General features: G+C 36.5%; 3 protein-coding genes and 1 non-coding gene across 8 annotated transcripts; 1 reads left to right on the forward strand and 3 right to left on the reverse strand.

The window, feature by feature from the left end:
• Positions 1 to 1,116: 1,116 nt before the first annotated feature.
• On the reverse strand, positions 1,117 to 3,884 carry LOC137822367 (F-box/kelch-repeat protein At5g42350). 5 transcript variants are annotated; one of them, XM_068627251.1, is made up of 3 exons: positions 3,635 to 3,884; positions 3,350 to 3,464; positions 1,117 to 3,153 (listed from the first exon to the last, which is right to left on the reverse strand). In XM_068627251.1, the coding sequence occupies exon 3, from the start codon at positions 3,065 to 3,067 to the stop codon at positions 1,328 to 1,330; it is 1,740 nt and encodes a 579-aa protein (XP_068483352.1). In that variant the 5' UTR covers positions 3,068 to 3,153; positions 3,350 to 3,464; positions 3,635 to 3,884; the 3' UTR covers positions 1,117 to 1,327. The 5 variants fall into 5 exon arrangements, with proteins under 5 accessions (XP_068483352.1, XP_068483354.1, XP_068483351.1 ...); XM_068627253.1 differs by having other exon boundaries at positions 3,350 to 3,383; positions 3,635 to 3,881; XM_068627250.1 differs by having other exon boundaries at positions 1,117 to 3,158; positions 3,635 to 3,881.
• An 844-nt stretch (positions 3,885 to 4,728) lies between these two features.
• On the reverse strand, positions 4,729 to 5,341 carry LOC150025116 (uncharacterized). The gene has a single exon (XM_090295188.1). It carries the CDS (start codon positions 5,265 to 5,267, stop codon positions 4,935 to 4,937), a length of 333 nt encoding a protein of 110 aa, XP_090151314.1. The 5' UTR covers positions 5,268 to 5,341; the 3' UTR covers positions 4,729 to 4,934.
• Positions 5,342 to 9,609: 4,268 nt separating this feature from the next.
• Positions 9,610 to 9,689, forward strand: TRNAL-UAG (transfer RNA leucine (anticodon UAG)). The gene has a single exon. It is a non-coding gene; the product is annotated as a tRNA-Leu (tRNA).
• Positions 9,690 to 15,136: 5,447 nt separating this feature from the next.
• Positions 15,137 to 24,370, reverse strand: LOC137822838 (uncharacterized). The gene is made up of 2 exons (XM_068627842.2): positions 21,874 to 24,370; positions 15,137 to 15,830 (listed from the first exon to the last, which is right to left on the reverse strand). The coding sequence occupies exon 1, from the start codon at positions 23,749 to 23,751 to the stop codon at positions 21,898 to 21,900; it is 1,854 nt and encodes a 617-aa protein (XP_068483943.1). The 5' UTR covers positions 23,752 to 24,370; the 3' UTR covers positions 15,137 to 15,830; positions 21,874 to 21,897.
• Positions 24,371 to 25,591: the final 1,221 nt, after the last annotated feature.

The following is a 25,591-nucleotide window of genomic DNA, read 5'->3' on the forward strand; positions in this document are numbered from 1 at the left end:
TCTTCCTCTATATGTACAAACGTACTATACACATACTACCCTCTAATAACAATACATAGTTATTAAATAAAGATGTTTTCAAATAATAAATTTTAGTACGTCTCACTCACCACTTATATTTAAGGAGTCTATTATTTTTTCCATTTTTCAATAAATTTTAACTACATGTTCTATAGCAACTCCTCTACCCTAAAATATAAATACTAGGAATGTAAGTGTAATTTCGAAAATTAATAGAATTTAAGTGTGATTACTACAATTTCAGGAAAAATCTGTTCTTATATCCTTGATTATAATGATAATATTTGCAGCTCTGAATTGTTAGTTCTTCCCAAAAATTATTTCCTCGCGGCTCTATTATTAAAATTGATCCCCCAAAAATTTTATTTCCTTGCAGACGTTTAAAAAATAGCATGTAAAATAAATACTTTGCCAAAATGATTTCTGTTTGTATTTTGTTCAGTTTTGTTGGAATCTTAATTAGCTTTATAAAAAAATGATATCTTTTCATTTTACAAATTCAATATTAAAATAAAAATCAAATCAAACAATTACATTATTTCAATTAAGGACAAATAAATTAATTAAAAAATATGAAGATGGTGAATACCTAATAAGATATTTTTTTTTAATAAAAACTCAATTAAAAATAATCCAATTTACTAGCTACTTAAAACTTACTTAAGTCATTATTTGATTTCCAAGTGAGACAAGTAATGTTGATTCAAAGTAACAACCACATACGAAAATACTGAGGGACTTTTAAGCCAAAGCCAAAAATATTCACGAGCAAAATGTATTGTGGGCAGGTTATATGCTGACATACGCAGAATACTACTTTCTACCATGTGTTTTCATGAGAATTTCAGAAACAGAAGTAGATTATGCAGAGATTCACAATAAAATCTCGAGCAACTTTTCTGGCAAACATTAGCATGGACAGATTTAAGGGTGCAACAATGCACCTCTCGTTTCCATCATTACTTGGATTGCACATGTGTATATAGACATTAGCCAAAGTCATCCCGAGGCTGATTAGTGCAACTGGTTATAACACAAACCCATAACTCCAGAAACTCGATGAATAGGAGAAATAATACAGGAGCAAAGTCGGTGTGGAATTAAACTTTTATGATTGGTGAGAAATGAATTAAATAAAAGGTACATGAGAAGCACAGAAACAGAGAACCACGGAGTTCGGAAGATTTGCCCATATACAATTATATGCAGCAAATGTAGAGCAGGACTTACCGGTCATGCTGCATATCAAAACAGAGAGGGAAGATCTAAGATTCTGTTGTTTAACATCATACATGCACAAAGGATTTCAAAGGTGTAGCACTGCCACAGATTTTGTCAAGCAGGAAGAACCATCGAGCTCATGAGTAACATGGTTCCCTGAAATATGGTTCCAGTTTGTGATATCAGATACATCACAAACAGTGAAAAAACCTAACACCCGACCAAAAATTTTGAACATCTCTACCCCAAAAATGAGGTTTTTATCAGACAGAAAAACAGCACTCCAGTCCATTGGGGCATCAGGATGAACTGAGGCTTCAGTCCAGGTGAGATACGTGAGATTCAACTCCCACAGTTTTCTAACAGCCTTGTTTCGTTGCCCAATTTGACCATCCCCTTCACACCAGGACACAGAGAGCATGAAAAGGCGGCCATTGGAAGATACAAGTATTGGGTAGTATTCGTGTACACGAGGCGGGATTGGAGTGGCTTGAATTGCAATCCAAAAACCTCGTTCTATGTCATATGCTGCAAGCTTGTCTGTTTCAGAATAAACATAAAACATCCTGCCACAAACAATTCCAGAACGAGCAAGCCCAAAATCAAAAGGTAATCTTGGGATTTCAGTCCATTTATTTGACACAGAATCATAGATTTCTCCAGAGTCCAGAGGCTCATCCCAGGATCCCAGACCTCCTACAGCTATCAACAAAAACCTTTTACTGCCCTTTGAGCTTGAATGGTCACTTTTTTGTCTCACGAATTTGTATGCCTTTCGACTGGGCAGAGACAAAGCTTCAGTCTCATTAAAAGAAGATCTGCAGTGACGTCTCAGTGAAAGCTTGTGAGGATCCTCATAAACATCTGATATGCCACCAATCCTTGATCTTGGAAAGCGTCTATCCTGCCGACTTTGATGACTTTGGCAAGTTGGAAATTCCAAACTGACCTCAGAGACTCCTAATATAGGATTTGATCTAGCATATTTCATGTACGGCATTTTACGCCAAGATTTTGTCAATGGACTAAATACAAGAACCCCTTTGTGTGTCCTGTACGAGCTTCTATCCACTTTCCCAAAGTTAGTCAGGCTAGAACATCCTCCAACGATGAAGATATCGTCATGTATGCCAGCAACCGAGAACAAGAACCTTCCTCTGAGAAAATGAGCATCTATCCTGTGCCATTGATTCAGAGACACGTCCAGTGCATGTATCTCACCAGAACAAAAGCCATCTTTAACAACACCAAACAGAAACAACCATGGACTTTGATAGGAACCTTCCCTTCTCATTTGGAGGAATCTAGGAGTGGTAGTCAAGGACCTCCATTTTTTGCACACGAGTCGTGCATTCATGAGACTTGTCAATGGGAGCCTAACCAAACACATTTCAAGAATATCATCAGGAAGAAAGATATGCATTCTGTTGTTCGTCGAAAATTCTTCAAGCTCTGAATTCTTTCGGTTGTGTCTCCTCCAAAACCTGTCCTTCACCCCATAAGAAAAGCAATCAACAGCAGTTTCTTCAGGGCCACAAATTGGCTTATAACCCTTTCCCTCGTCACTGGCACTAGATCTCCTTCTACTGTTTGAATCACCAAAATCATCACTGGTGTCAGCACCTACCTTGCAGCCCCCACCTCGTCCATAAAGATTTAAGCATCTTAAAGAAACCCCATTCACATCATCATCTTCTTCCCCGGCATTCCTGTTATTCTTCTTCTTCAACCTCTGACTGAAACTCCTCACAAGTCGCCTTGACACACTCAAATTCTGTAAATCTTGAGAATAAGATTCGTCTGCCCCCAATCTTCCAGAAAACATTATGCTCACTAATTCTTCACAAAAAAATATACAGCACCCATCGCTATCGTGCAAATTTGCGTATAGAGCAGCACGCAAGCTCCCCTCTACGCTTCATCAAAACAAAAGAAAAAAAAAAATACAGATTTGAGCATTGTCAAAGAATAGAAGCACATAGACACACTCGTTGCAGAGCCACTCGGTTAACTTTTCACATCTAACCCACATAATTTTATAATTGAAACAAAAGGGAAAACGAAAGTGATCCTGAAAATAGAAAAAAAAAAAAAAAGGGATTTTTACCTGGCAAAGCAAAGGCAATCAATGAATCCAGATCCTGAAGGGAAACACATAAAATTGGCAGTTGAATAGTTGTGATGTTAGAAGAAGGTTGTGAGAGAGTGATGATAGTGAATCCCTGTGATGAGTGTGAACAGTGAGTGATAGCATATATTTTGCAGAAGCAAATACATTGATTTCATAGAGACACATATCTTTGCGGTTTGACGAATCTAACACATAACGGAAACCTCACAGAATTGGAAAGACGGAAAGGGAAAAAGGAAAAGGAAAAGAAAGAAGACTTACATTGCAATGCAATTGGGAAAAATGAATCACCAATTTCTTCCTCCATTGGAAATCCTCGTCTTATACCTACCCCAACTTTACCTTTTTCATTTTATGCCTCTCATCCAAAAATCAAACAAACAAATAATAATAATAATTATTAAATTATTAAATAAATACAAACAAAAAATTTGGACGGTAAAAAACAATTTTGTGGCTTGATTGGTTGGGACGAGAATTTAGTAAAGCCGCTGCAACACTGAACAAAAGCGACCCCTCAGTTTCTCCTTTTATTATTTATATTAATATTTTTATTTATTATTCTGCAGCTATTCTTTTTTTTTTTCCAACTTTTTCTTTTCTTTTCTTTTTCTTTTTGCTTTTTTCCGCACTCATATGCTACTAACATGTTTTGTAATGATACATCTCAAAAATAAATGTCATGTGATAATAACTCTAAACTCACTCTCTACAACGCTTTCAAGACAATTTTTAAGAAGAAGAAGGGTTTGGTTTGTGTTGATGTATGAAATTTTGTGTCGGTAAGTGTTTTCCAGGAACACATCATTCATTAAATCAACAAATTATGTTATTATGTTAGAGAAATAATTCACAGGTTGTGTCAAGTGTAACAACTTTAAGTTACAGTACTAAATTGAAAATATCTTACTATAACCGAAGAACTTTCAGTATTATTTATTTTAACACAAATACTATAAAAAAAAAGAAGGTATAAAGACAATCATAAAAAGAAAATGGAGGTTATTTAAAGTTAAAATTTAAAACTAATTAACAATTTTTTAAGTTTAAAACTATTTGTTTTGTCTCATGCCAATTATTTTGGGATAAGAGTGAAGAAGACTAAGATGTGAAATTTATTGTTAAAAGTTACTTTAGTTAGTCTTTTTATCTTTCTTTCTTAAAGCTACTTTTTTGCATATATAGCCAATGTACGTGCAGATTGCTATATTTTGTAGTGGAGAGGAGAAAATCTGTGTATATATATACTATCTAATATCACATATGTAGCGTTACAGTTCTGGAGTTCAGCTCAAATGTCATATCATGTGCAATCAACTTACATATGGCCAAACATTACTCGATTAAGATATATCTAAGAACATGAAAAGTAGTGGTGTATGATATTAATATGCCAGAAAAAAATAACATGACACTTTGCAATAAATTCCCAAACGAAAACCATACAAATCACGAATAACACCAATATATGTAAGGATATCTGTGGTCAACAGATGCACAGCAACAAAAGAGAAAACCAAGCTTCACACACTGGAAAATGCTGGGAATTCTTCAGTCTTGGTCAAGGACTTGTGGATGAAGGTGGTGGAGAGAAGAATGGAATGGAGGGAAGGTTTGGAAATGAAGTTGTTGCTGGCATAGGAGGGAGTGATGATGGTGGTATGGTTGGAAGTGGTGGCAGGGTGGTTGGTTGTGGAAGTGTTGGGATAGACGGCAAGGATGGAAGTGGCACATTTCCCTGAGGCAGATTTGGCATTGAAGGCAAAGGTGGTAATGTTGGTTTAGGCAAATTTGGTACAGCAGGTTGAGTCGTTTGCAGAAGATGACGACTTGCTTTGCCAAAATTTATGGTTGAAAGGGAAAGAAATAGAAAGAGAGCAATGACACAGGTCATGATGGCTTATGCAAGTTAAATATTGAAGGATTTGGAACAATAAGGCTGTGCCAGAAATTTTGCAGGAAACTGTCTAGCTGTATTTGCATGAAAAGATTTATAGAATCTGAGTTATATATAAGTTTTAGAGAATGGTTAATTGTTGTTCATCTAAATTTTTGTTAATAATATTTATTTATTACGTGCAGCATAATGGTTTGTTGGTCATCTGAGTTCCGTTTGTGCCCATTTCAAAGATGATAACAATATTTATTATAGTTTGTTGATAATGCATAGTAAACTAACTAGGAACTATTTTCGTTGGAAAACATCTCTCTGATAATCCTTGTTTTGTGACAATTTTGTCGTGGAGAACATTGACTTTTGTGACAATTTTCTTCATTCCTTCTAATGCAGATAGATTAGTTAACCCACAACGGTTCTGGTTAAAGTTTGGTATAGGGGATGCTGTGTAGGTGGTAACTAAGAAGTTGAGCTAACAATGGTTACACCATCTCACCAACTCGCCTGCATGCCTCATCATGGAGTCACTCACACAGTTTTGCTATAAAAGTCCCACATGCAACATCTGCACTACACACTCAAAAAACATACCTCAACACTTGCAAAAGATCACCAACTCCTACTGATCCTCCTCAAGTACCTGTATTCAACCATGGCTACTTTCGGTTTGTCAACACTGACTTTTTCATTTCTTGTTCTAACATTATTTTCTGCAAGTAGTCACACAATCTTCTGGAACCAACATTATCAAAGGCAGAAGTGCCACAACTTCCCAAACCTGAGCTGCCATCTCAGCCTGATGTTCGAAAATTCCCAATGCTAGACATACCTTGATGGCATTTTCATGTGTTCTTCTTGAATCAAAGTAGAAAATAGGGTGCGGAAGCAATGGGTGAGATGATCAAGACCCTCCTAGGAGTTGTGTTGGCCTTGTAGGTGCATGATGAGTATGGTGTTTGAGTGGTTCGGCCAGCTCAAGGGAGAAGGTGAAAGGATTGAAGTTTAGAGCCTAGATTTCTAGGAGAAGTAAAGCTTGTGCACAAAAATGGCAGCATAACCTTACTCAATTAAACTTGAAAATACAAGGTGTAGGCTCCTCCTTTTATAGGCTAAGGAGGACCATAATGCAACCCTAATGCTAGTCAAATGAAATGTAAATGTGAAGCACATGGGTGCACATGGCACATGGGTGCACAAATGAGCACATGGGGAGGGGTGTGTCTAGTTTTTATGCTCACCCCCTCCATGGTCTTTCTAGAATGTTCACACAAATATGCTTTCTACACTACTCTAATTACTAAGCACCCCTAATGGGCCTTTATGTAACAATTACAAAGGTCTTCTCTTCCCAAAACCGTAGCTTTGACCCATGTGTATGTGAAGCTAGACGGTCTAGAAGGAATCCTCATCATGGCCTAGACGCTCCTTATGTAGCCGCTCCTCATCATGGCCTAAACGCTCCTCTTCATGGGCTAGACGCTCCTTTTTGAGTCTAGACGCTCCTCATCATAGGCTAGACCGTCTAGTCTTGGAGGCTTGGTTTTCATCGTGTGGTGAGCTTGGGCCCTCCTCCATCATACCTAAGCTTCCTTTTTTGTCAACTAGATCAAAAGTTATATAAACCCTACCTAGACCTATTTAGCCTTCTTTGACCATAGAGGTCAGGATAATCCATTAAACAAACCTCCTCGCCTCATTTCCTCAATCGCATCAAGGTGCATACTTTAACTCGTGAATGCTTGCCAACATTATTTTAATTCTTTTTATCTGTTCATATCAACTGTCCTGGGACTGTTTACATTTCATGCGATTATGACTGTTGTCTCTGTTTTTTGCTTCATCATTCCTTTCTTTTCGAACCAAATGCGCTTCTTTATCTGAGCATTGCGTTTGTTTGCTTGCTTTCTTTGTTTTTAGATTCTCTGTATGATGGATTACAAAACCCTATATCCCTAGGCTCCTAGTAATATTTTAGAAGAAACCTCTAAGTTCAACACTCGTGAGAAGATAGTGTTATATAGGAAGAGTGAACATCCCAAAAAGAAATGTCTCTTTGGTATAGAGGACCATAGGTTTGTTAGGGAAGTGCCATGTAGGGTAGATAAACCAGTTTGCTGCGATCAGTCATCAGACCCAAATGGTCCTTTATGTTTCTTCTACTCTATTGTTTTCAAAAAGCTTCTTCTTTGCCTAACCTTATATAATTTCAAAAGAGTCCTCCTTACTGAAATCAATACCGCCCCTGCCCAGCTACACCCAAAATAACTTTTAAGTTTATTTTTGTCACCATCTCTGCAATAGATAGTGGATTCATCTACCACAAAACTTGTAGGAGTTTCATGCCACACACGGTTGGAAACACCTTCTTTTAGTTGAAACATGTCTTTTTGTAGTGCAAATTCTTCTAATATTTGGAACAATGCTTGTATTTTTGAATGGGTAGCTTTTTAAAAATGGTTGAAAGGGGAAGAAAAGAAGCTCAACACCTGTGAAATTAAATATTTATGGACGGTCTAACAATAATCTGATAATGGTGGAAAAATACCTATAAAGAACTTGACTAAGATAGGTTTTGGATGACATTTTTTCGTATAACAATAATGATGTCATTGAACCTATAAATACATAAACCACTTGGTTATTTTAGGAAATATAGAGTTAATTCTAAGGAAACAAATCCCAATAATTATGTTATCAATATTAACTATAAGATAAATACAAATGTCAGATGGAGATTGAAAAGAAAACATAGAGACCTGAGTTAAAACAATCAAATAAAGTATAAGAAAATTTGTAAACACCATATAGAAAGCATTGAAGTCAAGATAAGTCGAATTCACAAGAAACAATAAATCATAAATACTAAGACATGTAATTTTTTTTTATTTCAAATCACCATCTAAGAAAATAGTCCTTATGTCTGGTTAGTGGTTTGGCTAATGAAAAATAACAATCACATGAAGAAAAAAATAACCTGATTTTGGTCAAAAGGAAAAAAAATGTAGCTATAACAAGGACCATAAATCCAAGTATATTCTTTTGTCATTAAGTAAATTTTGAATTGATGAAGTTTACCTCACATGTTCACTTTAATGGTATACACCTAACGAACACCAATTGTAACAAGTTCTCAAGTATTACACATGCTGATAAGGAAGCTATTTCTTATAACATCGTAAATTGTCATTAGAAATTAATAATGACTTCACCTACAAACTTATGGATATACATAGAATCTCATGAGAAAATAAAGAAGAATTAGAAAGGAGATAAATAGTGATAATGAAATATGTGGTGATGAGGACAATCTCTAATACATTCTCAATGAGAGTAATAAAAGTCACTTGTCATTTTAGATTAAGTGCAATATTGTTTTATATTAGCCAATAAATTTTATATTTTTTCAACACGCGAAGACAAATAAGCAAAATGGTAGAGTGAATAAAATTACGACACCTAATTAACAAAAAAATTAAATGATAGAAACTCAATTAAAAAACATAAATATTCAATATTCAATAAACCAAAAAAATTAATAAAAACTTAATTAAAAATATTTAAATTTATAAGGAAGTTGAAACTTAATTATTAATTTCTCAATCAATATTAAGGATGGTTTTTCTGATAGTATATTAATAAGGGATTTGCAAGAAAAGGCTAGAAACATGTGATTAAAAAAACATTTGGTATCTCTTTTTATTTTGGAAAAATTAAGAGATAATTGTTACACTTGGACTATGCGTAGTTCCTTTGTTAATGTACTTAATAGTTTTGATAAATGATAATTAATATACTGATGCGGTTTTTTTTTTATGTTCTTAAGTATTTTTATATCTTTAAACGATTGTGTAATTTAATATTTTTTAATGTTTCAAAAATTATATGATCAACTATTTAATAACATGTTTAGTGTTACAACTTATAAATTACATTTATATAATTAAAAATGAATTAAACTAATTTCATAATTGTATTTTATATCTTTAAACGAATATCTAAAACAATACTTTAAATGTTACAAAAAATAACGTTTTCTTTTAATGGTAGACAATTATCAATTAAATACATTTTTAAATGTTTTTTTAATGTTATCAGAGGAATAGACTTTAAAAACATTTTTGAAATGTTGATAATGTGTTAAAATGATGTTAAATTCACTTTTTAAGATTTTACAAAAGCAACAAGTTAGTAATTTTTCTTAAATTTTATTAATGATATGTTAAGAATGTTGTTAAAACCCTTTAAACAAGTTTTGTTTGTTTCTTACTATGGCATAATTTATAAAAGATACTTATTAAGTAATTGTCAATAATGAACTAAGTAAAATATAAAAATATAAGACAGTTTGGCCGAGTGGTCTAAGGCGCCAGATTTAGGCTCTGGTCCGTAAGGGCGTGGGTTCAAATCCCACAGCTGTCATTTCATAAATAAATATAATTTTTTTCTAAAAACTTGTAATTTTTTTTTTAAAAAAAATGGACATGCTTTGTAGAGAGAAACTAAAAAGAAACACAATGTCTAATAATATTGATAAATGTTTACCCATCATGTTATTATCTTTAATTTTAATTTTGATTGGATAATTATATTATAGTTGTTTATATCATATCTTTTAGGTGAGTTTGATAACAAAAAGTTTATGATCGTCTAAAAGTGAGAAACTCCATCAATGTGATCCTAGTCCATTAGCTTGCAGAAAAAACACAAAGTGAGTTGAGTATTTTAACTTATTGGTTCGTCGAGGCTCGCTCTGCGTAACTTGTAGCTCAAACAGTTTAATGACAAGACTAATCCGCCTAATTTACAAAAAAAAGTATTATATCTACGTATTATTGAACTTGAACAATAATAATGATGCATTTGAAGTCAAAATGAGATGATAATTAATTACTATACTTTTTTTTTATGTTTCCTTGTTCATGAAAGATGCAACTTTGATATATTTATTTAATGTAGATGTTAATCATTATTTTTTTAGCCTATTTGAATTATATTGTCAATGATAAACTTATGGGATATAACAAATATGTGAAACATTAAAATAAAATTATAGTTGCAACATTTATATGTAATATTTTTAAGATTTTGTTTATGTGGACTTGTCTAGAGATTCATGAGGTAATCATTATGTGGGGCATGCCGATGAAATAACCCACAATTTTTATGTAAGACGGGCCGACTCGATCAACATTTTACAGGTCGAATATACAACTGGCCAAAATGGGACAAGTCAACCTAAATTGTGCAAATTGTACAAGGTGAGCTTGTATGAATATATGCGGAAAAATAAATTGTGCAAAGTCTTATTTTGAATCATGCATAATGGTGTATATACTTTTCCATGATTGATATATTGATGTTTCTTCTTCCCTTCTTATTTACTTATTTAAGGTTCTTCACCAATATCATATTACTTTCTCACTTCTGAATTATTTTGATTCGAATATTCTTTCAATTCATTCTAGATCATATCACCTACTAATGAGATAACCAAGGTTCCAAAATAATTTTAAAAGGTAAAAATATATATGCTTCATATTGATTTTATATGTTTCAATCTATTATCTTATTTAAAAGTTCATCATTGCTTTTAAAACATTGTAGATTTTAAAAAAGGAATCTAATCAATTAATTAAAATAACTTTTTCTTTCTACACCTCTATAATTTCTTATTGTACTTTCCTAATTTTTAAAATACTGTTTTACCCTTCAGTTATTTCCGAATTGTGTTTCAGAAATATTTTGGAACAAACTTTCTGGAAATTCTAGAACATGATTTCTAAAACAGAATTTTTGAAACACGTTAACACATGAAATACATTCTTGAACGAGTTCTTTGGAACAAAATTTTTATAACAAGCTTTCCAGAACAAGTTATAAAATTTGTTTCACATTCGTCATTGTGTTTATTGAGTTTCGGTTGAGATATGAGCCTCAAATTCGTCCCACAAGATTTGAAATAAATATTTTATCCCTCACTGTCAGGGATCAAAGGAAGGTTCGTTTGTGTGTGAAACTGTTTGATTTTTTTCCTAGGCGAATACTCATCCATTTGACCTAAAATTTGTCGTGTTTTCTCCCAAATACAGTCAAGATTCTTACGTGGAATTTCAAGAAAAAACTATTTTGGGAGAATTTTTCAGTAATTTTGTGCAAACCAAGGCTATCCTCTACGAAAACTTGTGAAATTTGGCCCTACTTTCTGCAATTTTATTCTAAGTCTGTATTGCGTTGAAAAAATTTCACACAAGTGCTTTCATATGTTGTATGCACCCAAGTAGGGAGGCACGTCCATAAACAAATCACAAAAAGAAGATACGAGGAAGAAAAGTCAGGACCTTTTGTTTTCGAAAAACCAGTTTTGTTCACTCTCAGTCTGGGACTTACTACGTCTTACTCCTTGGGTATTTTGGTATGAATTTTTTACTAAACATTCGTCATTGTGTCTATTGAGTTTTGGCTGAGTGAAGGTACTCGTTTCTTTCACACCCTCCTGAGATATTTCTTAATCTTTTCCATGCTCTCTTTCCAATTTGCTTTTGTTCATGTAGAATATACATTAAAAATGAAACTTGTCTCTGTTGGATCATAATGGCAGGTTCTTCCAATTAAAATCTTTAAAAAATTTAATAAGATTCAAATAGAATTTGAGTGAAAAAAGATGAAATGCTTATGCAAACTTGATGATGTAAATGGTAAAAATTATTTGATAAATAGTTGGGTGTTTGTTCGGGGATTTTCCATCCTATGCCACCACTTTGGTCATCTGCCATCAGTGGAAGTATTCTTGTATTTCTTCGAAGCCAAACACCTAGGTCGCCAGTTATGGGTAAGCTTCAACGGGGTTGCTGGAAGAGTTTTGTTGTCCCTCTTCCAGCAATCTTACAAAAGCTTCAAAGGAAAATTCTTTAAAATCTGTTGCAACGACCCAACCCTTCTGGATGGGTTCCCCTTACACTGGACTGAGGAACCTAGATTCCAAAATCCCAGGCGCCTAGAAGACATGCCCCAACGGGAACAAGAGGTGTGCATCTTCCTTTCCAATCTCAAGGTGGTTTTTGACACCGTCACCTTGATAAAGCATGAGTACTGCCCTACGAGACTTAAGGCATATATTGGTATCCTCCTTCCCTTTACTCCTGCTAGTGATATCTTACATGTGCGTGTTACTAAATTCTCTCTTGTTTTTAATGTAGATAGCATGCTCAGGCTCAACAAGAAAGACTTGGCAACCATAAGGACAAAGGAGATGTCTTACTAGTGATACTGGTGAACCAGGTTGTCCTCTACCTTGACTTACAATCAAGGAAGAGGTTGGCTTTCTGACCTCGACCTTGATTTATGAGGGCAAGAGAAGATTTAACTGTTGAACCATAATGTTCAACCTTGGAATTATTACTCAAGAGGGAGGCGTTCTCTGCGAACCATCCTATCCCAACCTTGAGATCTCTAACCCAAGTGAACGGTTCGTAACTAACCTCACCCTTGCTGTACGAAGTCAAAGGAGGGTCTTAATAACTGACCTCATCATTGTTGCATGAAGTCAAGGGATAATTTTAATAACTGACCTTATCCTTGTTGTATGAAGTCAAGGGACAGGTTTTTAAACTGACCTCATCCTTATTGTAGGAAGTCAAGGGACAGGTTCGCTTTACTGCACTGTGCAAAATATTTTTAACTGAATAACTGAAATTTTATTGGGTGACCTCGTTAAAAAACCCTTATAAGGGAAAAAGAGTGTTCCCTGGAAACTATGTACAATGCAATAATTTAACTGAATAAAATTTAAGGTTAGCTGCGTTCCATGTGTGAGGGATCGCTCCACCTTCTAATGTCTCGAGCCTATATGCTCAATTCCCAAGGGCCTTTGTCACTTTGAAAGGACCAGTCCACTTGGGGGACAACTTGTTCTCTAGCTGGTATGGGTGGGCCTTCCGCATCACCGGTCGGCGACCTAAAATTGTCGAGGTCTCAGCTTGGAGCTGTACTTGTACTCCTCCCTTCTCTTCAAGGCTTCAGTCTTGATTCTTGCTTCCTCCCTCACTTCATCCAGTAGATCCAAATTCACATTTCTTTCTTCATTGGACTATTCGACCATGAAGTTCTAGAAACGCAGCGAGTTCTCCTGGATCTCTACAGAAATCATTGCGTCTGAACCATCCACCAAGCTAAAGGGTGTTTCTTTGGTAGTGGACAGGGGAGTAGTTGGTAAGCCAGCACGATTCTAGGAACTTCTTCTACCCAAGCCCCTTTGGCTTTGTCTAGCCTTCGCTTCAAACCTCTGAGCAGAACTCGGTTGGCAGACTCGACCTGCCCATTCGTTTAGGGGTGTTCGACCGATGCGAACACTTGCTTTATTCTCAGCTCCGTACATAGTTTGCACAACTGTTGGCTCACAAACTAGGTACCATTGTCAGACACCAACCGTTTTGGGATTCCAAAGCGGCACATTATGTTTTTCCACACAAAGTGTTGGATCTTATGGGCTATGATCTGTGCTATTGGCTCAGCCTCTATCCACTTTGTGAAGTATTCTATGGAAACCACGAGGTACTTCATCTGCCGCACTGCTAAAGGGAAAGACCCTAGAATGTTGATCCCCCAAGTATGGAACGGCCATGGGCTATAAATCGATTTAAGCTCTTCTGGAGGCACCTTGTGCAAGTCAGCGTGTTGCTGGCACTGCTTGCACCGCTGTGCATACCCCGTGCAGTCTCCCGTCATGGTTGGCCAATAATATCCTGCACGAATGACCTTTGATGAGAGAGATCGGCTATCAATGTGGCTTCACATATCCCTTCATGAAGTTCTGCCATAATGTGCGTGCATTGCTCACCACTTACACACACCAGGATAGGGTAGGTGAACCCATGCCTGAACAACTTTCCATCGATCAAGGTGTACTTGCTCGAATTTTTCTTGATTTTCCTAGCCTCCATAGGCTTTAGAGGGAGTACCACATCAGCCAAGTAGCGTTGGTAGGGTGTCATCCAAGTTTCTCCTGCTTCAACTAGGCAAACCTGCAACGACCTTTCCCCAGCAACTGGATACACGCTTATTCTGGGTGTTTTTAACATCTCCTGAGTCAACGACCGATGACTCCTCTTCACCCCTTCCAAAGTGTCGATCTACTGGACTTCTGCCGTATTATCTGTGGCAGTTCGAGGTGTCATCAGGGTTTCTTAAATGACGGTCCTCTGTCTGCTCCTCTTGCCCGAACTGACGAGCTTTGTTAGCAAGTCAACTCGGGTATTTTGTTATCTGGGTACGTGGACTAGCTCGAACACCTCAAACGTCTCGCTCAAAACCTGGACAAACTCCAGATATGAGGCCATCTGAGGGTCTTTAGCCTGGTATTCTCCTGTGACTTGACCTGTGACTAACAAGGAGTCACTCTTTGCCAGCAAACCTCTCGCATCCATCTCCTTAGCTAGCAGCATTCTAGCGATCAGGACCTCATACTCTGTTTGGTTTTTACTGGCCTTGAAAGCGAATTGTAGGGCCTGCTCAATCAGTAGCCCATTTGGCCATTGCAAGATGACACCAGCCCCACTACCCTATTCGTTGGAGGAACCGTCTACAGAGAGTACCCATATGAAACCTGCTCCTTCTTGGTGTGTGGCCACCGAGGAGAGCTCTACCACGAAGTCAGTATAAACTTGACCTTTAATAGGGCCTCTAGGCTCATATTGTACGTCAAACTCCGATAGCTCTACTGTTCATCGCACCATCCTTCCCGCCACATCTGGTTTCTGTAAGCCTTGCAAATTGGAAGGTATGTCATCACTATTACAGTGAAGCTCTGGAAGTAGTGGCGAAGTCTTCGCGCTGAGAACACCATCGCCAGGGCTGCTTTCTGATGGCATTTTCATGAAGTTCTTCTTGAATCAATGTAGAGTATGGGGCGGAAGCAATGAATGAGAGTGAGCAAGATCCTCCTAAGAGTGGTGTTGATCTTGTAGGTGCATGATAAGTGTGGGTATTGGGTGGTTCGGCCAGCCCAAGGGAAAAGATGAAGGAATTGAAGTTTAGAGCCTAGGATTCTAGGGAGAAGCAAAGTTGAGCACAAATGGGCAGCATAACTTTACTCACAATAAACTTGAAAATACAAGGTGTAGGCTCCTCCTTTTATAGGATAAGGAGGACCATAATGCAACCCTAATGCTAGCCAAATGAAATGTAAATGTGAAGCACATGGGTGCACATGGCACATGGGTGCACAAATGAGCACATGGGGAGGGGTGTGTCTAGTTTTTATGCTCACCCCCTCCATGGGCTTTCTAGACCGGTCTTGGTAAATTTAGAGGTTTTTTTAGAAACTCTAAGTTTACCTAGGTTGGTGTTTTAGGTGCCAAAATTAATTCTAAGAAAATTACAAATAAAGTTCCTATGCTAATTTTGACAAGAAATTAAAGTCTACTCTACACTAGAGTTTATGGCATTTGAACATGTAAAAGAACGTCTTCTTGGATCCTCTTGGCCATAACTCTATGGTTGGCCCAAATCTACCCTTTGGTGGGCTTGCATGTGGGCTTGTGCTTGGGCCTCTTCCATCATCCCCTCCTGATGGAGGAAGGCCCAAGCTCACCACACTATGAAAGCCAAGCTTCCAAGACCAAGACCGTCTAGCCTTCACAAAGAAGCGTCTAGCCTTCCAAAAGGAGCGTCTAGCCTCACAAGGAGCGTCTAGCCTCACAAAGGGAGCGTCTAGCCATGATGAGGAGCGTCTAGGCCAAGGCTACATGAGGAGCATCTATGAAGAGTCCTAGACCGTCTAGCTTCACACACACAAGGGCCAAAGCTACGGTTTGGGAGAGAAAAGGCTTTGTTGCATAAAAGGCCCATTAGGGGTACTTAGTAAGATAGGTAGTGTAGAAAGAACTTTGTGAAGGAAACCTTCTAGAACCTAGGGTTGTGTGGCCGGTCATTGCATGGCACATGGCTTAGAATTTAGATTTAATTTTGGTTTTCTTTTCCTTAGAAATGTAGCTTAACATTTAAGCCCAAATAGCCTATAAATAGGAAGGCTATCTCTTTGTATTTCACAAGTTTATTTGAGTATTGTTATGCTGCCCATTTTGTGCACTAGCTATACTTCTCCTAGAAATCTAGGCTATAAACTTCACTCCCTTCACCTTTCTTCATAGAGCTGGCCGAACCTCTCTAATTCATACTCATCATGCACCTTCAAAGCCATCATAACTCCTAGGAGGGCTTTGTTTCACTCACCCATTGCTTCCGCATCCATTTTTACTACTTTGATTCAAGAAGAACACATGAAATGCCATCATTTGGTATCATGAGCTATTGGTTCTTCAAGATGAGTAGCTTGTCTTTTTAATTTCAGTTCTTCTTTATTTTCATCTTTGTCATTTCAATTCCTTACTTGTCTTGCTGTTTTTATATTTTAATTTGTTCTTGGTGTGCTTTGTGGAAGATCCAATCCAAGCACTCTTGTTCATTTGATCTTGAACAAGTTCTTGTGCAATTTGTGATAGGATTCCATACACCTTTGTGTTGCTATTTTTGTTTTAGGCTTTGAGTCTTTATTGCTTTCATTATTTTGCTTCATATTATGCTTTGAGTCTTTAATTTTCTGAATCTATACATGTTTTGTCAAGTCATGTTCATCCATATTGTCAACAATTCATAGTAGTTCTTTTATTTGGCTTAATTGTTTCTTGATTTTGGGTCTCTTTATATTGCTATAATCTGCTGTTATTTTGATCCTTTGATGCTTTTTATTTTTAGTTTGAGTTCATAATTGTGTCTTAGTTCATACACAATTTCCTTTCTCACATTTTCCATTGTGTTAATTTGGTTATCTTGCTGTTTTCTTCCAGTTTTCCAGAGTTCCCCTGTAACACCTCTCTGTTCTGGGCTGTTTTGTTTACAAAATTTTTTCCACCCATAGGAAAATTCTGAATTTCTGGAAAATGCAAGTTTAAGGTGTTATAGAAAAGACAAAAAAAGAATGAGGTCAAAAGGAGCAACAGAAAAAAAATGATAAATCTCACAAAATCAGAGTGCGAATCTTGAGCGTTACAGCTGGCCTAACTGCACACCAAATTTGCAAACATTATTAAAAAAAAATGGTGCATGCGTTTTAGGTGATTCCAAAGCCAAAATTTAGCTAAGATCCTGAATTTTCTTGTATCCAAATTTCAGAAACAAATTTTACAATTACAGCTCAGCATAAATCGGGGAACAAAACTGTTTTCTGGCCCACAACATTTTCCAGTGGTGCTGTTTTTTTTATTTGGTCATCTAATCTAGTGCTTTTCTTTAGGAATTCCTTTTGTGTGCCAACTTTTATTGAGTACCTTTAATTGTTTGCTTTAATTCCTTGAATTTCTTTCTAAGTTGTCATATTATAAATCCTTTTGGTGGTACTGTTTTCTTTCAATTAAATTTGTTTCTTGCTTTTGTTTCTTGACCTCTCATTTTTGGGTGCTGGAATTTAATTCTCTATTGGTGCTTATGTGCATGGAAATTGACTTGGTTTAAGGTTAAGCCCTTGTGAATAGGTGCTGGAAATTGGAGAATTAAAGCCAACTTTCTAAGGAGGAGTCAAGCTAAGGCCGAAACAAGCTTCTTGAAACAAACACTACAAACACCTAGAAGATCAACAATCAAGACAACAAAGAAAGTGCACTAACCAAAAAGAGGAACAACAAAGGGGGTTTTCTTATCTCCTTTACAACTTGGTTAATTGTTAATTACCTCTTTTAATTACGTTTTAGACGGTGAGTGTGTCTTCAAGGGCTCAAAGTGTCCAAGAAGCCTCACCTAGGGCCGAATAGCATAGTTATTTTGCTTAGTAATTTGTTGCTTGTTTGAACTTGTATTTCTTTCTTTCGGTAGAAACGTTTTGCATGTTTAGCTTTGTTTAACTTTGTGCTATACCGACTAGTTTTGCTGCATATCTAGCTTACATAGTTTTCTTGCTTTTTGATTTCTCAACTTCTTGTGTTTTAAGTGTTTTACTAAGAGAAAATTTTGTGTGAAGTCATTGGAGGAAAGTTTTTGGCAAGGAAAAGGCTTGGTACTTAAGTAGTCCATTGTGACTCACCTCCCTTACCTGGAAAACTACCTTCTCTAGCTTTCCTAAACTTTCTCAAAGTAAAACATCTAACTACACAAAGTTCTAGCCATGTCTTCTTCTCCTCATTCTCCAAAGTCTATGGAAAGTGAAGTAAAATCTTTGAAAACCCTTTTAAAAGAGGTATCCCAAGCGGTACAATTAATTTCCTTTAGACAATTGGAGAATGAAAACAAAATTAATGAGTTGGCTAGAGCTCAAGAAGAGAAATCCCAAAAATCTCAAAAATCAAAAAAAACAAATACTCATGCATCACAAAGTATTGCAACTCTAGGGGAGGGAAGCCTTAGAATTAATGATTACTATCAACCACCCCCTAGAAGAACTAGACAAAGGGAGCAAGAGAGCCCAAAGGAAGTAAGGGTAGACCTACCTCATTTCTATGGTAAGGAAGACGTAGAGGCCTACCTAGATTGGGAGATGAAAGTAGAGCAACTCTTTGCTTGCCATAGGGTGAGTGAAGAGAGGAAGGTACCCTTAGCAACCCTTAGTTTCCAAAGCAATGCCATGTATTGGTGGACCTCTTTAGAAAGAGACCGACGTCTTCATAGGGAGCCTTCCATAGAATATTGGAATGACCTTAGGGGAGCCCTAAGACGTCGCCACATACCTTCCTACTACCATAGGGAGTTGATGGACAAGCTCCAAAGACTCCAACAAAAGAACTTAAGTGTGGAAGAGTATAGGCAGAAAATGGAGCTCTACATGATGAGAGCATCCATTAGAGAGGAAGAAACCACCACCATATCTAGGTTTCTAAGTGGGCTCAACCTTGAGATAAGAGATAGAGTAGAACTATTACCCTATCAAGACTTGAATGATTTGGTTCAACTTTGCATTAAAGTTGAACAACAAAATTTGCGCAAAACTTCAAGTCAAATGGTGGGTTCTTACTCCAACTCTTATCCAAAGAAAGACTTTAAAAGGGAGGGTAGTACACCTAGAGACGAATCCAAAGAGCCTACCAAACCCTTGGTGAAAGATGCCTCCACCCTATACATCCGTACTAGGGACACCAAATGTTTTAAATGTTTTGGAAGAGGGCATGTGCAAGCACAATGTCCAAACCAAAGAGTTTTGTTTTTAAAAGGGGAAAATGAATACACAAGTGGTGAAGATGAACCTAGTACCCAAGAAAAAGGGGAAGGAGAAAGGATAAATCCTTTGGAGGGGGACTTATTGATGATTCAAAGAATCCTCCACAATCAACCTAGTGCATCCATTGAAACACAACGAGAGAACATTTTTCATACTAGATGCAATGTTTTAGAAAATATATGCTCTCTTATTGTGGATGGTGGGTCATGTTGCAATTGTTGTAGCACTAGATTGATTGAAAAATTAAAACTACAAGTAGTTCCTCATCCAAAACCTTACAATTTACAATGGATCAATGAGGATGGAGAACTACGTGTAGACAAACAAGTGGAGATCGAGTTTTCTATAGGCAACTACAAAGACAATGTTTTATGTGATGTAGTACCTATGGAAGCTTGCCATATCTTATTAGGTAGACCATGGCAATTTGATAAGAAAACCACGCATAATGGTCTAACTAACGAGATTTCTTTCATCCACAAGCATAAAAGGTTTGTACTTAGCCCTTTACCACATTCCCAAGTGGTAAAAGACCAAATGCAAATGAAACACAAAAGGGATGAAGAAAAAATAGAAAAAGAAAAAAATTTTGGGAAATAAAAGGCGTGGGAGAATAGTGTTCCTTCCCACAAGGTCATCCAACAAGACAAGCACCTTGAAAATACCATTACAAACATGCTTCTTGTTGAACAACCTAGCCTTCCTTTTTGTAAAGGAACACCTGCAAGCATGAGCACAAAAGAAAAGTCTTTAAAAGAAGCTTGCATAGATCAAGAAAGAGAACTCATGGGGCAAAAGAGAGTTGACCAAAATCTAGAGCTTTTAAGAGGAAAACTTTTGTCACCCATGAGCAACAAAGTTCAAAGACATTACTTTAGGTACAACCCTTGTTTTCAAACTACACCTAAAGCAACGTCCCACGAACTCTATCCTCCTTCACCTTTTGTAAAAGATCTTTGGGAAGACACACATTCCATTTTAGCGCTTCCTAGGACAACAAAGGGTTTTTCTTTCTTTAAGGATGTGGATAACCTCTTCCTAAGAAATGTGACAAGCCTCCATGATTTATTTTCCAACCTAATAGATAGAGCTCCAAAATTTGAAAACATAGCTCTTTCTTCTATGTTTCACGAAATCATGAGAGATACTCACAAATCTTGGGATAAGAATCCTTTCCCTTATAAGCATGCATACAAAGGAGTAATCCACAAAATTACTCATATTTCTCCATTCGAAGTTGTATGTGTTCTATGTCCTCTTGCCTTTATAAAGTTGTTACTCTATCTTAAAAAGATTATGCCTAAGGGAAAAGTAACTCCTTTTGAAAATTTTAGAAAACATAAGAGGATTAGAGGGCACCTACAACCCTCAAAAGGGAGGTATTGTGAGAAGTTGGCCACAACAAAAGAAAAACAAAAATGGCAACTTCCCACATTTATTTGTTTTTCAAAAAATCACCCTAACTCCTTTGCTTTGTTTCAAGGGTCACATAGATTGACATTTGATCCGGGAGGACACACCTTGATGAAGCAAGAGGCTGCTATCCGAGATCAAGAATGCAAATCTGAGGATAGATCTTCTCAAGCCGGAGGAGATGATGGACACCATCCAGCCACAACCACCCCCTAAGCAAAGCCTTGGATTTGAGGACAAATCCTTTTTCAAGAAGGAGGGGATGATGGAGGAAGGCCCAAGCTCACCACACTATGAAAGCCAAGCTTCCAAGACCAAGACCGTCTAGCCTTCACAAAGAAGCGTCTAGCCTTCCAAAAGGAGCGTCTAGCCTCACAAGGAGCGTCTAGACTCACAAATGGAGCGTCTAGCCATGATGAGGAGCGTCTAGGCCAAGGCTACATGAGGAGCATCTATGAAGAGTCCTAGACCGTCTAGCTTCACACACACAAGGGCCAAAGCTACGGTTTGGGAGAGAAAAGGCTTTGTTGCATAAAAGGCCCATTAGGGGTACTTAGTAAGATAGGTAGTGTAGAAAGAACTTTGTGAAGGAAACCTTCTAGAACCTAGGGTTGTGTGGCCGGTCATTGCATGGCACATGGCTTAGAATTTAGATTTAATTTTGGTTTTCTTTTCCTTAGAAATGTAGCTTAACATTTAAGCCCAAATAGCCTATAAATAGGAAGGCTATCTCTTTGTATTTCACAAGTTTATTTGAGTATTGTTATGCTGCCCATTTTGTGCACTAGCTATACTTCTCCTAGAAATCTAGGCTATAAACTTCACTCCCTTCATCTTTCTTCATAGAGCTGGCCGAACCTCTCTAATTCATACTCATCATGCACCTTCAAAGCCATCATAACTCTTAGGAGGGCTTTGTTTCACTCACCCATTGCTTCCGCATCCATTTTTACTACTTTGATTCAAGAAGAACACATGAAATGCCATCACCTCCCTCTTGAAAAGGATTTGTCCTCAAATCCATTGCTTCTTCTTCTTCATGGCTAGGGGAATGGATGTGGCTGGATGGTGTCCATCATCTCCTCCTTCTTGAGAAGATCTATCCTCATATCTACAGACTTGATCTCGGATAGCAACCTTTTGCTTCGCCAAAGCTTGTCCTCCTGGATCAAACGTCCACCTATAGAAATAATCAAATAAGGCATAGGTGTTAGTTTGCAAATTAATTTTACTAGGTTGCCATTTTTGTTTTTCTTTTGGTTTTGGCAACCTTGGACAAAGTTTCTCTTTTAATGGTTGTGTGTGGTCTCTAATCATCTTATGTATTTTAAAATGTTCATTTGTGGTTACTTTCTCTTTAGGCATAAATCCTATAGAAGATGGTAACAACTTAAAAGGAGAAAGATGATTGAACCCACACATAACTTTAAAAGTAGAAATATAAGTAGTTTTGTGAACTACTTTATGGTATGTTTGCTCACCTCTAGAGTTGTGTGTGCACTTCATGATTATTCTAGGCATAGTAGAAAGAGCTAGATTTTCAAATATATTTTGACCATGCGTTTGAGGATGATAAGAATTTAAAGTGTGCAATTTAGTTGGAAGTTTTCCAAAGGAAATCCTCAAATCATGGTTTGCGAAATTTGGAACTCTATTCAACACTATGCTTGAAGATAAACCATGAAGATGTATCACTTCTCTAGAGAAGAGTTTATCCATAACCATGAAGATTGAATCACAACCTTTTGTTGTCCTAGGGAGTTTTAATATGAAATTTATATCTTCCCAAGGATCATTTGCAAAAGGTGAAGGAGTATAGAGTTTATGAGACATTGCCTTGGGCGTAGTTTGAAAACAAGAATTGTACCTAAGGTAATGTCTTTGAACTTCTTTTCTCATGGGGGACAAAAGTTTTCCTTTTAAAAGCTCTAGAGTTTTATCAACTCTAATTTGTCCCATGAGTTCTCCTTCATGAAGACTCTTTCTCTTATGTGTAAGGATAGTCTCGTTGTGACAACCATTGTTTATAAGGATTTGTACACTTTGCAATGGTTGTCTCAATAAGACATGACAAGTTTCTTTAGGCCCTACTTCACATAAAAATTTGTTTTTGTAGATGCTTATAAAAAACTTGACATTCACTTGGTGATATCCTAGCACATATGAGAAATAATCTATTTCATTTTTATCTATGCAAGCTTCTTTTAAAGACTCTTCTTTTTCACTTAGGCTTGCAAGTGTTCCTTTACAAAAGGTAAGGTTTTGAGGTTGTTCAGCAAGACACATATTTTCAAAGGTATTTTTAAATCTTTGTTCTTGTTGAATGACCTTGTGGGAAGGAACACTCTTCTCCCACGCCTTTTGTTCTTCAAGGGTCTTCTCATGCTTTTCTTTTTCTTCTTTTTCTTTAGCTTCCCTTTCGACTTCCCCTCTCTTCTTTTGTATTTTTCTTTCCTTTCTTTCTTTATGGGAAGCAAACAATTTTTCTACCCTCATTTCCCAATCTAGGCAAGCTTCTATATTTTCTTTTCCATGGAAATGGGGTTGTTCTACCCTAACCTCTCTTGGGTTTTCTTGTTCTTTTCTATCTCCTCTATGTCTTCTAGGGGGTGCTTGATAATAATCATTTACTCTAATGCTTCCCTCCCCAAAAGGATCATGATCTTTATAGATATATGCATGAGAAGGTAATTTTTTTAGAATGTGAGACTTCTCATCCTTTGCTTTAGTCAAAACATTAAGTTTAGTCTCACTCTCCAATTGTCTATATGCAATTGATTGCACAGTTTGTGAAACTTCTTTCAAAAGAGTTTTTAAAGATTTTAATTCACTTCCAATAGACTTTGTAGAATGAGAAGAAGAAGACATGGCTAAAGCTTTGTGTATACAAGTATTTTACCTTGAGAAAACTTAGGAAAGTCAAAGAAGGTAGTTTTCCAGGTAAGGGAGGTGAGTCACAAAGGACTACTTAAATACCAAGCCTTTGCCTTAGCCAAAAACTATCCCTCAATGTCTTCACACAACTTTTTCTTAGTAAACCACTTAGAACACAATTAAGTTGAGAAATCAAATTTTCAATGAAAAAAACAATGCAAGCTACTAATCAACAAAGCTAGTCGGTTTAACACAAATTTAAACAAAACTAACCATGCAAAGCGTAGCTATGAAAACAAAAGAGAAGCAATTACAAACAAGTAACAATTACTAATCAAGAATGCTATACTATTCGGCCCTAGGTGAGGCTTCTTGGACACTTTGTGCCCTTGAAGACACACTCACCGTCTAAACGTAATTAACAAGGTAATTAACAATAAACCAAGTTGCAAAGGAAATAAGAGAACTCCCTTTGTTGATCCTCTTTTTGGTTAGTGCACTTCCTTGTTGTCTTTGCTTGTTGATTTTCCAAGTGTTTGTAGTGTTTTCAAGAATGCTTGTTTCGGCTTTGGCCTTGTCTTCTCCTTAGAATGATGGTCTTTAATTCTCCAATTTCCAGCACATAGCAAAGGGCTAAACCTTAACCAAATCAAGTTCCCATTCACATAAGCACCAAAGAAGAATTAAATTCCAACACCCAAATTAGAGGTCAAAGAACAAAAGCAAGAAACAAATTTAATTGAATAAAACAGTACCACCAAAAGGATTTAGATTATGACAACTAGAAAGAGATTCAAGAAATTAAAGCAAACAAATAAAGGTACTCAAATAAAGGTTGGCACACAAAAGAATTCCTAAAGAAAAGCACTAGATTAGATGACCAAATAAAAAAAAACAGCACCACTGGAAAATGTTGTGGGCCAGAAAACGTGTTTGTTCCCCGATTTATGCTGAGCTGTATATTTAAAATTTGACTCTGAAATTTGATATGCAAGATATTCAGGATCTTATCTAAAATCTGGCTTTGGAATCACTCAAAACTCATGCACCATTTTTTTTAATAAATTTTGCAATTTTGGTGTTCGGTTAGGCCAGCTGGAGCGCCTCAGATTTGCACTCTGATTTTAAAAGATTTATCATTTTTTTTCTGTTGCTTCTTTTGACCTAATTCTTTTTTTGTCCTGTCTATAACACTTTAAACTTGCATATTCCAGAGAATCAAAATTTTCCTATGAGTGGAAATATTTTTTCTGGGTTAAAACAGCCAAAACAGAGAAGGTGAAAACAGGGGAATCTGAAAACTGGAAACAAAAACAGCAAGATACCAAAGTTTAGACACAATGGCAATTTGTGAAATAGAATTTGTGTATGATCTAAACACAAATGGAACTCAAAATAAAATTAAAAAGGCACCAAAAGATCAAAGAACAGCAGATTTAAGCAAATAAAGAGACCCAAAATCAAGAAACAATTAAGCCAAATAAAAGGACTACTATGAATTGTTGACAATATGGATGAACATGACTTGACAAAACATGTATAGATTCAGAAAATTAAAGACTCAAAGCATAATATGAACCAAATAAGGAAAGCAATAAAGACTCAAAAGCCTAAAAGAAAATAGCAACACAAAGGTGTATGGAATCCTATCACAAATTGCACAAGAAATTGTTCAAGATCAATTGAACAAGAGTGCTTCGGTTGGATCTTCCACAAAGCACACCAAGAACAAATTAAAATGTAAAAAACAGCAAGACAAGTAAGGAAAGTAAATGACAATATGAAATAAAGAAGAACTAAAATTGAAAAGACAAGGAGCTACTCATCTTGAAGA

The sequence above is a fragment of the Phaseolus vulgaris genome, chromosome 9 (assembly GCF_051622355.1).
Source record: "Phaseolus vulgaris cultivar YP4 chromosome 9, ASM5162235v1, whole genome shotgun sequence".
Lineage (NCBI taxonomy): Eukaryota > Viridiplantae > Streptophyta > Magnoliopsida > Fabales > Fabaceae > Phaseolus > Phaseolus vulgaris.

Bases quoted from the DNA above. Each gene is read 5' to 3' on its own strand.
- LOC137822367 (XM_068627250.1), bottom strand. From the start codon at position 3,399: ATGTGTTTCCCTTCAGGATCTGGATTCATTGATTGCCTTTGCTTTGCC. The intron at 3,159-3,349 runs GTAAAAATCCCT...GTTTTGATGAAG, and splicing joins GATTGCCTTTGCTTTGCCAG to CGTAGAGGGGAGCTTGCGTG.
- LOC137822838 (XM_068627842.2), bottom strand. From the start codon at position 23,751: ATGTCTTCTTCTTCTCATTCTACAAAGTCTATTGGAAGTGAATTAAAA.
- LOC150025116 (XM_090295188.1), bottom strand. From the start codon at position 5,267: ATGACCTGTGTCATTGCTCTCTTTCTATTTCTTTCCCTTTCAACCATA.